At 39.3% G+C, this 15,093-nt stretch overlaps 2 protein-coding genes and 1 non-coding gene across 14 annotated transcripts in view; 1 reads left to right on the top strand and 2 right to left on the bottom strand.

The window, feature by feature from the left end:
• Nucleotides 1–15,093, top strand: part of ERI2 (ERI1 exoribonuclease family member 2) — a 45,829-nt gene that overhangs the window by 14,683 nt on the left and 16,053 nt on the right. For 3 of the 6 annotated variants that reach the window (XR_010124333.1, XR_010124332.1, XM_063654580.1), the window contains exon 9: nt 11,096–11,226. Coding sequence is in view for 3 of the 6 variants with exons in the window: in XM_063654580.1 (XP_063510650.1) it covers nt 11,096–11,188 (93 nt within the window). In the remaining 3 variants the exon portion in view is untranslated. Of the gene's footprint in view, nt 1–919; nt 1,003–2,296; nt 2,376–11,095; nt 11,636–15,093 lie in introns of those variants that run through there. The other 3 variants (XR_010124331.1, XM_054453387.2, XM_054453389.2) reach the window with 3 other exon arrangements.
• ACSM3 (acyl-CoA synthetase medium chain family member 3) overlaps nt 1–15,093 on the bottom strand; it is a 32,800-nt gene that overhangs the window by 5,318 nt on the left and 12,389 nt on the right. For all 7 annotated transcript variants that reach the window (XR_008494584.2, XM_054453394.1, XM_063654582.1 and 4 more), the window contains exons 4-10: nt 14,240–14,447; nt 10,973–11,116; nt 10,695–10,851; nt 10,039–10,118; nt 6,686–6,809; nt 5,652–5,732; nt 1,166–1,267 (exon numbers count right to left, since the gene is read on the bottom strand). Coding sequence is in view for 6 of the 7 variants with exons in the window: in XM_054453394.1 (XP_054309369.1) it covers nt 1,166–1,267; nt 5,652–5,732; nt 6,686–6,809; nt 10,039–10,118; nt 10,695–10,851; nt 10,973–11,116; nt 14,240–14,447 (896 nt within the window). In the remaining variant the exon portion in view is untranslated. The remainder of the gene's footprint in view (nt 1–1,165; nt 1,268–5,651; nt 5,733–6,685; nt 6,810–10,038; nt 10,119–10,694; nt 10,852–10,972; nt 11,117–14,239; nt 14,448–15,093) is intronic.
• On the bottom strand, nt 7,178–7,284 carry LOC129016453 (U6 spliceosomal RNA). The gene has a single exon (XR_008494841.1). It is a non-coding gene; the product is annotated as a U6 spliceosomal RNA (small nuclear RNA).

The raw sequence follows: 15,093 nt of genomic DNA, 5'->3' as shown, positions 1-15,093 counted from the left end.
CCCAGGTTCAAGCAATTCTCCTGCCTCAGCCTCCCAAGTAGCTGGGACTACAGACGTGCACCACCACACCTGGCTAATTTTTGTATTTTTTGGTTGAGATGGAGTTTCCCCATGTTGGCCAGGCTGGTGTCGAACTCCTTACCTCAAGTGATCTACCCACCTTGGCCTCCCAAAGTGCTGAGATTACAGGCATAAGCCACCGCTCCTGGCCCTCAATTGGGTTTTTAAATGTTCAAGGAAGCAGAAAAGTTTGGCTCCTTTGAGAAGCATTAGAGTTAGGAAGAGATAGATTGTGAAACTAAAGATGAAATTCCAGCATGGAGCTAGCCCGACAGAAGAAAGGTAAACTACAGTTACAAAGATTAGTCATGTTTCCATCTTGAGATTTTTCTTAGATATATTACAAAATAAATATTGCAGGAGCTCAGTGGAGTAAACTAAATTAAGTCTTTTGCTAATTGATTAATAATGCTGGTAGCAAAAGAGAGAAGTAAATACTCAAGAGTCGAAAGAAAGCACTGACACCTAATAAAGAGCAGACAGGTTTGTTTTGTTTTTGTGTTTTTTGTTTTACACAATAATAGAATTGGTTCTGCAAGTCTGACATAAGAAAAATGAACAAAATACTGTTACATTATGTCAAATACACTGGCAAGTAGCATCTGGATCTTTTATTATATGATAGAGACTTTGCTCTAATTTGTATACTGTGATTAGAGATGAAAATATTCTTGCAAACAGTAAGGAGCTTAGAAAGCCCCTTGTGAAAGACATTTGCTTCATCCCACCACCCCCGCATCCCCTGTCCCTCTCACTCTTCCCGAAAAGAAAGAGCACTAACTGGATTTCAGGAAAATGAGTGGATTTTGTTTGATAATTGAGAGGATCAGGGGATGTTAAGAGGCTGTCCTCTTTCTAGGGTCCCTTCCTCTTGCCTTCATGGACCTGGAACAGTGATCTGGCCTCAGGGGACCAGCATGTTTTTCTTCAGCAAGAATTTGGGTATTTCTTTAATTTCTTGTCTTTGGGATTACTATTCAGGACAACCAATCTCTCAAGAAAGGGTCAAGTACCTATCCTAGGTATGTTTTGTGGCAAACAGGGATTGTTACCAAGCACTTGAGAAATAAATAGAAAATAAGATATTATTTAGTAAGTCACTTACTACATAGTGAGTAAAAAGGCCAAATGGTCGGTTAGGTAGAACTTGAATGCCAATATCTCCTTCTTGTCCAGGAGGTAGAACATTGCCATTTACATCTACAATCTAGGATAAAATAGAACAATTTATTTAAGAAATTTTTGTTTAATGTCGCAGCTTAAATATTAAGTTTGCAAGTTTTATTTTGGCCTTTGCCATTTAAAAATGAAGACTTAAAAAAAATTTTGTGTGTGTGAGACAAGGTCTCACTTTGTCACCCAGGCTGGAGTGCAGTGGTGCAATCATAGCTCATAGCTCACTGCAGCATCAAACTCCTGGTCTCAAACAGTCTTCACACCTCAGCTTCCCAAGTAGCTGGGGCTACAAGCACATGCCATTATGCTCAGCTAATGTTTATTTTTATTTTTTGTAGGGATGAGGGACTCGTTATGTTGCCCAGGCTGGTTCCTGGCTTCAAGTGATATTCCAGCCTTGGCCTCCCAAAGTGCTGGGATTATAGGCATGAACCACTGCACCTGGCCCAAAAATATTTTAAATATACTTTAAATTCCTAAGAGAAATATATTTATTTAAATTCTTATTGCATAAAATATTAAATACAGGTTACCAACATGTGAAAGAAGGATAAAATTTTTTTAAAATTTTACCATCCAGCAATAATCACATTTTGGTAATATCCTTTGAGACAATATAGACAAATAGAAAAATAGGATTGCTGGCTGGGTGCGGTGGCTCATGCCTGTAATCCTAGCACTTTGGGAGGCTGAGGCGGGTGGATCGCCTGAGGTCAGGAGTTCAAGACCAGCCTGACCAACATGGTGAAACCCCATCTCTACTAAAAATAGAAAAATTAGCCAGGCGGGGTGGCGGGCACCTGTAATCCCAGTCACTTGGGAGGTTGAGCAGGAGAATTGCTTGAACCCAGGATGGGGAGGTTGCAGTGAGCCGAGATCACTCCAGCCTGGGCAACAAGTGAAACTCCATCTCAAAAAACATAAAAATAAAAATAAAAATAGGGTTGCTTTATAATATACAGTTTTGCCAACCTGCTTTTATCATTTAGCAATAGGTCTTGATTATCTTTTCCTCTTGATAAATAAATATCTTCATTACTGGTTTTCAAACTTTGTTTAGCTGTGGAACCTACAGAACCTTACTTCAGAAGCCCAATATAAGTAAACAGGAAAAGGGGAATATTCTCTGGTTGACAATGGTGAGTAAGCCACAGCCTTGCTCTCTTACCCTCTCTCCAATCCTCATCATTACCTGAAGTGTCTAACAGTAGCTAGCATTTATTAAGTACTTACTACATGCTAAGTAATTAATGCTAAACCTTTAAGTACTTGACATGTACCTATTCCTCACTGTAGCCCTATGTGGTTAGAATTTTTATGCCTATTTGACACATGAGGAAACTGAGGTGTAGAGAGTTTAACACTGTGCATGATTGAGCTGGAATCCAAATCTCACCACTTACACTCCAGATCATATGCTTTTAATCATTACACTCCTCTGTGCAATGCCTCTAGAGAGTTTAATCCAATTAAAAAAAATCAGATTAGCATTTCTCAAGTTGATTGCTGATTTTATATATCAGATTTTGCTCTAAATGACTTTTAGCTGTTTCTAAGTATCAAAATTCTGCTTTTATATATATTCTCCAGACACCTTCAAACCTGAGGTGTGGCCTGCATGGAGAATAAGTATAATACTTACCTAGCACTTTCCAAAAGGAAAGGGGCTTATGCACTGAATGAGAAACTTAAATGGCAAAGGAATTCCAGGAGTAAAAACTTCTCTTTAAGCTCTTGCAAATAGAAAAATATAAATCCCCACCCAGTTATCTAAAGAAATATGTGGTTCCAGGTATGAAGGAATTGTTGATGGAAAGGAAGTATTTTAAAAGTTCCAGTTACTTATCACAGATTTTAATAGATGGGAATATAGATAAAATCTTCTGTGTCTGGGGAGAATCATGTTCCTCATTGTTCATAGGGTTTTCAAATGTTTAAATATGAAAATTATGAGTATTTAAAAGCAAACAAAGATTATAAAGGTTGGGCTTTGAAGTTGTAGGAATCTGATATTCAGCTGGTTGGAACACATCCCCAGATGCCAGAATGTTACTGCAGATGCCCTTAGCTAAGGAACATGGGCCCCATAATAATGGCCCGTGGGAAAAGAGTTAAAAATGACTGGGGATACAGGCAAAGTACTGTTTTCCTCTCAGCCTCATCATATTTGCATTCAAAGATAGCTGCTCTAGAAAACCACTGGGCTCAAATTAATGGGGAGCAGGTGGGGGTACCTTGCAGTTGGGATCACTGTGAGTACAGCTGTGCCTGTAAGACCCTGATAGCCATGCATGTTGGGAATTGCTATTAAGGAAGGAAGAAAAAGAACATAGCTGTGTTACATATCAACTTCCCTGTAATGCAGACATGAGCGTGCTTAATTATCAATATTTCTTTCTTCAGCCTAAGGTAGCCTGTTAACCAACAAACTATTGTTAAGCCTGTTTGGGCTCTCCTACCATTTTTTCTTAGATAAGCTATTCAAAGAGGAATGTGAGGGAGAAGTAAATAACAGCACCCATTTTTTGGACCTTTATTATGTACTAAGCATTCTGATATGCTCTTTAAACATATTGTCTCCTTTAATCACCACAAGAAACCTACGAAATCAGTTCTGTTATTATTTGGGTTACCAACCATCTGAGACTGAAGTGGTGAGGGGTTGTCGGGGAGTGGTTCTTCATGATGTATTGCCTTAAGTGCTAAAACCAGATAAGTCCCAGGCAAACAGATAGGTTGGTCACTGTAGTCCCAACTTTACAAATTAGGAAACTGGAACTTACAGAGCTTTAACAGTGTACCCACAGACACTCAGATAATGAATAGCAGAGATACAGTTGAACCACTAGGCTATCCTATCTTGAGACCAGGTTCCCATAGCAAGGTTAAAGTGAGAGAAAGGACCCAGGATCTGGTTTATTCTATAAAGAGTTACAGCAGCAATCAAGCTCATCTAAACTCTCTCAAACTTACTTGATCCTAAAACTACTTGGGGGTGCTTGTTAAAATCACAAGATTTCAAATTTCAGAGTCCCACTCCAAATCTATTGAATTGGTCTCTCCAGGGGCCTGAGAATTAGTATTTTTAACAGATATCCATATGATGTTTATGATCAAACAAGCTTGGGAAACATTTATCTAGGAGCTGTACTCTGTTAATTCATCCATATTTTTGCTGCTTTTGCTCTCTCTTAACGTACAGATGGGTCTCCGAATTAAAATGGTTTGAACTCACTATTTCCCAACTTTACAATGGGTGAAAAAGATAACCATTCAGTTGAAACCATCTTTCTCTCTAGATGCTGGGCAGCAACAGTTAAGTCACAGCTCCCAGTCAACCATGCATTTGTGACTTAGGATGTTTTCAACTTATGATGACTTATTATTTTGGGACATAACCCTATCATAAGTTGAGGAATGTCTAAATTAGTATTAAGTTCCTTTGGCTACACCCAGCTTTGAAGCTGGGTTGATCTGAGAACAATTTTAACCCTATATAAAGCTTTCTGATGGGGAACTGGAATTCCCCCTAGGCATCGGGTGGTAGTAGTGGCAGTGGATACAGAGAGACCGGAAATGGCCAGGCAGGCTTGGGCAGAGAGGGAAAGTGCTGCAGCCAGTGTAAACTGAAGCCTCTTTGGGCCTAGTTGACCTGCTCAGAAGGTCTTGACCTCCCTTGCCTGAGAGGACAGTGTTGTGTTGTGGTTAAGAGTGCAGATATTGGAGCCAGACTGCTTGAGATTGAATCCCAACTCTAGCGGCTATTAGCTGTGTGACCTCTGGTGAGTTCTTTTACCTCTTTGTGCCTTGTTTGTAAAATGGTTCTAATGTTAGTATGCTTCTCATAGGGTTTCTTCTGGAAATTCAATGGGTTAATATTTATTTATTTAGAGACAGGGTCTTGCTCTGTGGCCCAGGTTGGAGTGCAGTGGTGTGATCATGGCTCACTGCAGCCCCAAGCTCCCAGGCTCAAGCAATCCTCCCGTCTCAGCCTTCTGAGTAGCTGGAATCACAGGCACGTATCACCACGCCTCGCTAGTTTTTTATATTTTTTTGTGGAGACAAAGTCTCACGTTGTTGCCCAGGCTGGTCTTGAAGTCCTGGGCTCAAGCGATGCTCCTGCCTTGGCCTCCCAAAGTGTTGGGATTACAGGCATGAGCCACTGCATCCAGCCTAATGGGTTAACGTTTATTAAATGCTTAGAACTGTATGGTACAATATAAGTATTTGAAAAATAATGGAGACCAAGAAGCTAACATTTCTAACTCATTTTCACATATTTATAAAAATTAAAGAATCATGGAAGTAAAATGGAATCACCACCATAACAAAGAAAGTTTATATGGGGGTAAGTGGTAGGTAGGTAGTGTACAGATTGGGTTGTTAAACATTCTCCTGGAAGGGGATGTGCAAACCTTAACATCGAAAGCAGGAGAAGGTTTTCCCATTGAGCCAGGTTTAATTTTCATTCCCTTAAAATTTCCACAGATTAGCACCTAGTTAAGAAGAAGAAAAAGTAAGATAACATTACAAGTCACTTAAAATTTATTCATCTATTATGCATTCATTCAACAAATTATTTATTGAAAACTTACTATGAACTAGGCTCAAAATGAATGCTATACTCTCATGGAATGTAGTGATAAACAACATATAAATACATGCATATGTATAAAATATAGTTATAACAATAATTACTCATATATCCATATTAAAACATGAGTATATTAACATTTGCATTTATATTAGCATACTTGTTATGCTATTTCTAGTTAATGAATTTTTCAATTTTTGATTGTTATTTTTGATATTTTCATTTTTTATCAGGTGATACATTCTCATGGTTCATAAATTGAAGCATTATAAAGACACATTGTGAAAAGTTTTTTTCAACCTTTCCCTTATCTATTTCATCTTACTCCTCCCTCTTCTACAAAATAACCACTGTTGTTCTTTTTTCTTATTTCATTTTTTGTTCTTATTTCATTCATTTCCTCTAGAATTTCTTATTCCTTATCTCTATGAGCTCTTTTTAAAAATCCTTTTTAGAGTATGGTTGCTAAGGAGTTGTCCAGCAAACTCTTAATATTTCAGGCAGCAAGGATCTCAGCATTTTCCATTTTGAGGCAGCCCTAAATAAGATACTTCCCTATCACACTGGGAGGAATTCTTTCTTTCAGTAGATCCAGTATTATTTCATTTAAAAAAATATTGTAATGCCCTCACTCTGATCCATTAACAGTGGTGTTTGTCAATGAATGGCTATTTAAACAACTATCTGTTAACAGAGCTTTTTTGCAATTAGGTTCTTGCAAGCATTGTTTTTTAAACATTTTCTAACCACTCAACTCCTATCCCTCAAATAATATTAAGGAGACAGTGGACACTTTGGTTTTTATTCATCTGACTAAATGGAGTCCAGCTATGTCTTTTCAGTGAGGTCAGGTACCGTTTCAGTCTGTCCATATCCTTCGTAGATATCCAGGCCCGTCTTGTTTCTCCATTTTTCAGTCACGTCAGGGGTGATTGGTTCCCCAGCACTCACACAGTGCTTTAAGCTTTTAAACTTATAGCTTCTCAGAAAACCAGATAAGTTAGATTTAGGAGGAAAAATGGAGAGAAGTGAAGATTAAGGAGTATTTCTTATGAACTTCAATATAAAATGTTTTAGTTGCTTTTTAATTCCTCTCTCTATCACAAAACAAACAATTTTACCCCATAAACATATACAACTACTAAGTACCTACACAAATTAAAAATAAAAATATTAAAAAGATAAATCATTCTAATATCATAGAATGATATTAGAACACCCCAAATACTAGTTTTTCTTCACCCCCCTTTTTGTGGTGGAGGTAAAATTTATTACAAAGAAAGTCATTCTGTTCTTAGGGAAGGTACCCCATAATAACATTTTATTTTATTTTGTTTTTATTTTTATGTTTTCATGGTATGCTTCAAAAATTTGCATGTCATCCTTGTGCAGGGGCCATGCTAATCTGCTCTGTATCATTCCAATTTTAGTGTATGTACTGCTGAAGTGAGCACCATAATAACACTTTAAATCAGCAATGAAAAGTACCAATTGTTTGGTTAAACTGATGGTGGGATATTTATACAATGGAATACTATACAGCTATAAAAAATGAGGAAGCTCTTGTACAGTGCTGCCCAGTAGAACTTTCTGTCATATGGAAGTAATCTGTAATCTGCTATACCCACTACAGTATATGCTAGCCCTATATGGATATTGAACACTTGAAACAGGACCAGTATAACTGAGGAATTGAATTTTTAATTTTACTTAATTAATATTTATATTGAAATAACTAGCTGTGGTTAGTGGCTACCATATTGCACAACACAGTGCCAGAATGTATTGTTAGAGGAAAAAAGCAATGTGCAGAACTGTGTGAATCTTGTGATACCATTTATGTTTATAATAGAGAAGGAGAGGTCAGGTGTGGTGGCTTACGCCTGTAATCCCAGCACTTTGGGAGGCAGAGGTGAGCGGATCACCTGACATCAGGAGTTCGAGACCTGCCTGGCCAACGTGGCAGAACCCCATCTCCACTAAAAATACAAAAAGTGGCAGAACCCCATCTCCGCTAAAAATACAAAAAGTAGCCAGGCATGGTGGTGCACACCTGTAATCCTACATGCTCAGGAGGCTGAGGCAGGAGAATTGCTTGAACAGGAGGCAGAGGTTGCGGTGAGCTGAGATTGTGCCACTGCACTCCAGCCTGGGCAACAGAGCAAGACTCTGTCTCAAAAAAAAAAAAAAAAAAAAAATAGAGATGGGGAGAATACATGTGTATTAGTTTGTGTATTTTCAGGGAGAATAGACAAGAAACTGGAAACTCAGTTTGCCTCCATGGAAGAGGACTGGGTCACTGGGGACAAGATTTGAAGCAAGACTTTTTTCACTATGTATTTTTATATACCTTTTGAATTTTATGGCATGTGAATTATTTCCTATTTGATAATTAAATAACATCAATTTAAATATACTTACCTGTGATATGAGCTATAACAAGAAACACATAGATGTTGAGTATCCTTAATCTGAAAATTCAAAATCCAAAGTGCTCCAAAATCTGAAACTTTTTTAGCACCAACATGATGCTCAAAGGAAATGCTCATTGGAGGATTTCAGGTTTCATGTTTTTGGATTAGGGGAGCCCAACCAGTATAATGCAAATATTCCAAAATCCAAAACAATCTGAAATCCAAAAGACTTCTGGTCTCAAGCATTTTGGATAAGGGATTCTCAACCTGTATTGGGTCTTCATCCTGGGTTCCTGGCCCAGAGCTTCTAAAACCTTTGTAATTTCCCAAGTGATGGGTGTGCTAGGAGTATCTTTTGTTCTAATATTTTGCCTTTGACTCTAGTTCCTGACACAGAGCTTCTAAATTCCATGGAATTTCCTGGGTGATAGAATTGTCTTTTGTTCTCATGAGGTGACTTTCAATGGGGCTCCCGTATGGGGGTTGGTCACAAGAAAGACTAAGCCAGGAACAGAAGCTTGGCACTCTCAGCCTCACCCCCATCCTTCAGGGAAAGGAGAGGAGCTGGAGACTGACTTAATAATCAATCATGCCTACATAATGGAGCCTCCAAAAAAATCCCTGAAGTATGAGGTTTGGAGAGCACCATGTGCTGGAAAGGTAATGCACCCCCACTCCACAGGGATAGAAGCTGCTGCACTTGGGACCTTGTGGACCTCACCCTACGTACCTCTTCATCTGGCTAGCTATTCATCTGTAACTTTTATCATATCTTTTATAATAAGCTGGGAAATGTAAGTAAGTGTTTTCTTGCACTCTGTGAGCCATCATAGCAAATTACTAAACCCAAGGAAGGGTCATGGGAACCTCTGATTTATAGCCATTTGGTCATATGCGCAGGTGACAGCCTGGACTTGTGATTAGCATTTGAGATGAGAAAGAGTCTTGTGGGACTGAGTCATTAACCTGTGGGATATGATGCTGCCTCCAGGGAGATAATGTCAGATTGAATTAAATCATAGGATACTCAACTGATGTTGGAGAATTGGTCAATGTGGGGGAAAAGATCCCTTACATCTGGAGACCCAGAGTATTGAGTATTGTGAATATAGTAAAATAGTGGTTGCTGGGAGCTGAGTTACGAGGATGCAAAAGCATAAGAATGATATAATGGACTTTGGGGACTCTGGGGAAAGGGTGGGAGGTGGGTGAGGGATAAAAGACTATACAGCTTGGGTGATGGGAGCACCAAAATCTCAGAAGTCACCACTAAAGAACTTATTCATGTAACCAAACACCACCTGTTTCCCAAAACCCTACTGAAATAAAACAAAACGAAACAAAACAAAAACAAAAAACAAAGAGAAACGGGGGTTGTTTTTCTTTTTGGATTACCAATGAACCCTTTCAAACGGAATCAGCAATAGAATAAAAGATATGCATCCTCTTTTCTATCTGCTGGGATAAGGTTCCAAATAGAAACAAGTTCTCTACTTTCTCAGCTCAGAGAAAGCCATCATCCAAAAGATTTACCATCTTCTTACCCATAACCACTGGGCTTAGAGCTATAGACATAGCTGAACCCTCACTTTCTTCTTGTTTAGGGAAGCTTACCCTGGTCACAGTAATTATCATTTACAGAATGCAGGCAAGAAGGAGAAAGAGGAAGAGGAGAGATTGCTAAATCCTGTGTCTACTGGCTTGAAGCTATGTTTCAGGCAGAAAGATCTTTTATTTTATAGCTTCCTCTTCTCCCTTCCCCCTACTAAATGCCTATTTACTAACATTTCTTACCTGGCCATATCATTCTGTACAAGCATTCGGTATACAGTTGGTGCTGAACAGAAGACTGTGATGGGGTACTTGGAGAGTGTCTGCAATTTAGAAAAAGCAAACTCTTGTCTTACTACAACTTTAATAAGTGCTTAAATGTCTTTGGTTGATGCAGCACAATTTAAACATTGTTTATGTTAATGTAAATGCATTCTTACCTTTTCTTGTAGAGTCATCCCTCAGTGTCTGCAGGATTGGTTCCAGGAATGCTTAAGTCCCTTATATAAAATTGTATGGTATTTGTATATAACCCATGCATATCCTCCCGTATACTTTAAATCATCTCTAGATTATTTATACTGCCTAAAACAATGTAAATGCTATGTATATATTTGTTACATGGTATTTTTTATTTGCATTTTTTTAATTGTTGTATTTTGTTTTTGGTTTTTCTCCCCAAATATTTTCAATATGTGCCTGGCAGAATCAGAGGCTGCAGAACCTGTGGATACAGAGGGGGCCGAGTGTATCTTTTTAGGCTTATTGACTTTCTGGATGTGACATATCTTAAATCATATTGTCTACTCTGATCTCTGCAAGTTGCTTTATTCACCATTTCTGTCAGCCATACTGCTTAATGCATTTCTAAATATTGACCTCTTTGTGCTTTGACTTACTTGCAAGATAGAAGTCGGCTCAAAACGGGGTAAATGGTGTGTGAATACACATGCTCCCTGGATCCAGGGAGAAAAAACACTACTCCATGCAGACTTTGCCCAGCCCGTATCTGAGGTATTCCACATCACATCTGAGGGTGTCAAATCTAGCCAGAACCTGGGAAAACAAAGAGTATCCCTGATGTACATAGGAAAATAAATATAAAAGACCAGACCAGTACATAAGTCATCATCTTTGCAGTTTTGACACTTCAAGCTGTACTTTTGTGGAAGTATACCTTCCATTTACAGATAATCCTAAACCAAAACTGCTGTGGGTGTGTGCAGTCATTTTCGGATATCCACTTGTTCCACTGGTAAAGAATATGGCCATGATCTCATTGTGTTTTGTCTTCACACAGGTGTGGCTGTCACTGGCATGTCTGCAAAGGAAAAACTACAATGACTGCATGTTAAACACAGCATCACAGACTGTTACCACTGAAAAATTTTGAGAAGCTCTCCACTTGAACCTCTTCATGTCATGAATCAGGTGCCAGTGGCTTAGCTTGAATTACAGGGTAAAAGCCATCACTTTCTCTATCCTTTTAGGTGCTTTCTAGAATCAAAACTAAACTTTGTCATCAAAAGCCCATTTATAATAGCTGCTTTCCTAGCTTTTTATTCTATGATAAAGAAGGATTGAAGCATTTTTAAAACCTGAGATTTTTATCATACCTCCAGCAGAGTGAGAAGTCTGTGATCTTGCAATCATGGATAAGGAAGAATTTTCCCCTTCTCTCCCCTATGGATGCTTTAAAATGTGATTTTTAAAAAATGAGTATGTTAATACAATACATGTTAGTAAAAGCCATGGGTACTGATGGGCCAACAAACTACAGCCTACTGGCAAAATCTGACTTGCCTCTTGTTTCTGTAAATAAAATGTTATTGCCCATTCATTGAGGTTTTACCTGTGGTTGCTTTCACACTACAGTGGCAGAGTTGAGTAGTTGTGATGAGACTGACTATATGGCCTACAAGGCCTTAAGTATTTATTCTCTGTCCCTTTTACAGAAAATGTTTGCTGAGGCTGGGCATGGTGGCTCACGCCTGTAATCCCAGCACTTTGGGAAGCTGAAGCGGGTGAATCACCTGAGGTCAGGAGTTCAAGACCAGCCTGGCCAATATGGCGAAACCCTGTCTTTACTGAAAATACAAAAATTAGCCAGGCACAGTGGCACGTACCTGTAATCCCAGCTACTCAGGAGGCTGAGAATCACTTGAACCAGGGAGGTGGAGGTTGCAGTGAGCCAAGATCGAGCCACCGTACTCCAGCCTGGGCGACAGAGCAAGACTCTGTCTCAAAAAAAAAGGTTGCCAACCATGAAAGGATGGGATGGTTTTTCTGTTTCCCACAAGAGAGTCTACATAGTTCTGGATATAGCAGACAATAAGATTGAACAGGATGTAAGCATCCATCCAGGGAAGAAAGAGTTCCAGTTAAAGAGAAAGAAAACCTTTTAGTTCCAAAGGATAATCAGACTTCTATACAAGTCACACATTAGGGCAGCTGCACACATACATATCAAGTGTCTAAGATGCACACAGACTTATCCAGGCATGTGGGGTGGAGAATGAGTAGAAACAACCAGGCCATTCATGAGAAATATAGAAAAGCTATTTTCTTTTCTTTTCTTTTCTTTTTTTTTTTTTTTTTGAGACAGGGTCTCTCTCTCTCTCTCTCACCCAGGCTGGAGTGCAGTGGCTCAATCATGGCTCATTGCAGCCGTGACCTCCTGGGTTCAAGCGATCTTCCTACCTCAGCCTCCCAAGTAGGCTGGGACTACAGGTATGCATCACCATGCCTGGCTAATTATTTTTATTTATGTAGAGAAGAGGTTTCACTATGTTTCCCAAGCTGGTCTGGAACTCCTGGACTTAAACCATCATCTCACCTCAGCCTCCTAAAGTGATGATTTACAGCCATCAGCCACTGCACCTGGCTAAAAAGCTGTTTTCAAAACCTGACAAAGCTATACCAAGTGTTCAGTCTATGATTTCATAATTATTTTAATTAATTAAAAATACTATCTGTAGGCCGGGCGCAGTGGCTCACGCCTGTAATCCCAGCACTTTGGGAGGCCGAGACGGGCAGATCATGAAGTCAGGAGATTGAGACCATCCTGGCCAACACGATGAAACCCTATATCTACTAAAAATACAAAAAGATTAGGTGGGCATAGTGGCACGTGCCTGTAATCCCAAGTACTTGGAAGGCTGAGGCAGGAGAATCGCTTGAATTGGGAGGTGGAGGTTGCAGTGAGCCGAGATTGCGCCACTACACTCCAGCCTGGGCAACAGAGCGAGACTCCGTCTAAAACAAAACAAAACAAAAAAAGTATCTATAGCTGTGTTCCTATCACTCGATTGCCCTCAAAACCTGAGGAAGGGTTATTGTACTGATCTCTTGCTAGAGGCAGTACATACAGAAGTGAGGAGTGTAGGCTCAGTACCCATACTGCCTGGGTTTGAAACTTAGCTCTGCCAGATACTAGCATTTGACCTTATTCAGCTGTATAATTATAGTACCTAGGTTGCTGTGAGGTTTAAATGAGGTAATATATCTGAAGTCCTTAGAATAGTTTCTGGCACATAACCATATCAATATAAGCTATGATTGCAATTATAACATTATTTTTATTAGAACAGTACTTGGCCTTTGGCAAGAACTCAATATTAGCAATTTTAAATGTGGTAGGAAAAAGTCCATAGTTGCAAGCGTGCTCCCAAATCCTTAAGTAAAGGTAGGAAGCTCATTCTAGAGAAGGACTTTGCTGCCAGCCCAATTCTAAGGCATAACCAGTACCTGGCAAGAGTTCCAAGTAACCCATGGAAGCACCCCATGCTAGGCTTCAACATCAGTGAAATTCAGTTTTATAATTGCATCCCTTAACATTAAGCATTTTTTCTTTTAACCTGATACCAGTGTTGCTGTGAGAAAGGGAATGGGATAGCCAACACTGAAGGACTGACTGTGATCCTTCAGTGACAGATGCTGGGAGCCCTCTTTAGAGATTGCCTTGACTGAAGACAGTGGCTTTTTTAAAGGTCTTGACTCCTAGGGACAACCCCATCCAATTACTGATCAATGTGGGTGTATAAAGGCCAGAACCTCTTGCTTTAGCTGGGAACAGCTTTGAGGAGGTCCTTCAGAGGTCCAAGTGGGTTGACTGAAAGCTTTGTAGGGAATACATCGCAAATAAATTTCTTTCTCTGCCCAATCCGACATTCTTACTCATTCCTCACAGGTGTTAATCTCAAAAGAACTCCTTAATAAACTTCCTGTACACGAATCTCCAATCTCAGGGGATCCCAACCTACAAAAAGCACTCCAAACTCCTTCCTACTTCAGAGTTTAGCACTATTAGTGCAGCAATAACTACCAACTGTTCCCTTTGCCTGTTGTTTTAATTTGCATTTTTCTAATCACTACTGGGTTTAATATCTTTTTATTGTTGCCTTTCCTTTTGGGAAGCTGTTCTACAACCAGCATGGCTACTCACTTCATCATCTCCTTGAGGTTCCCCCACCCCTCTCTGGAGTTCTCTGATACAATCAGCTTGGAGTGCAGATTTTCACATTTGGGTGCAACAGCGTCTACTGCTGGGGCTAAAACATCATTGGTGATAATGCAGTTTGCTTTTGAAGATTGTAGTCTGTAGAGAATGTCTTTCTGGGTCAGCTGAGTGGTTCCTGGAATTAAAACTGTCCCTAAAGGGGCAGAAAAGAAACAGTGTTTAGAAGAAAGGTTATTCTTCATTATGTTATAGTAGTGTAGATATCATCTATACATTCTGTATTTCTCAGAATGAGTTAGTCAGTTTACCAGGAAGATATCTATTTATCTTACTTTCACTTATCTGCTTTTGCCTTTCAAGGGATTTCAGAGTCTATGACCCTTTTGGCCTAACATGAAAGCATGTTAAATACTGGATAATTATTCTTTATTTGAAGACCATCCCTAACATTGAGCTTGAAGAAGGTTTTGATTGAAAAGTAATATTAACCAGTATTTATTGAGTATTTGATTATATGTTTTAACTCATTCAGTCCCCACCAAAAAACCCCGAAAACATAAAAGCTATGAATAACTTGCCCAAGGTATCACATAAGTAGTGACAGTGCAGGGATTGAACCCTGTAGCCTGACTCCAGAACTGTACACTTCATCACTTCAGCTGAATGCCTCTTAAAATGTACATGATTGCTTTATGATTTCTTTCCAAAAGGAAGGGTGGAGGCATCCATCTTTTCTGTGGTTCTATTCCTGCTGGTTATATATTACACTGTAAGATGAAGTATAATGATTAAGAGTGTCCTGAAGCCAGACACTGTTATAGCTGGGACTTGGGACAAGC

This window comes from Pongo pygmaeus, chromosome 18, assembly GCF_028885625.2.
Source record: "Pongo pygmaeus isolate AG05252 chromosome 18, NHGRI_mPonPyg2-v2.0_pri, whole genome shotgun sequence".
NCBI lineage: Eukaryota > Metazoa > Chordata > Mammalia > Primates > Hominidae > Pongo > Pongo pygmaeus.
Note: the sequence above shows the minus strand (reverse complement) of the source record. Positions and strands in the feature narration are given on the sequence as shown.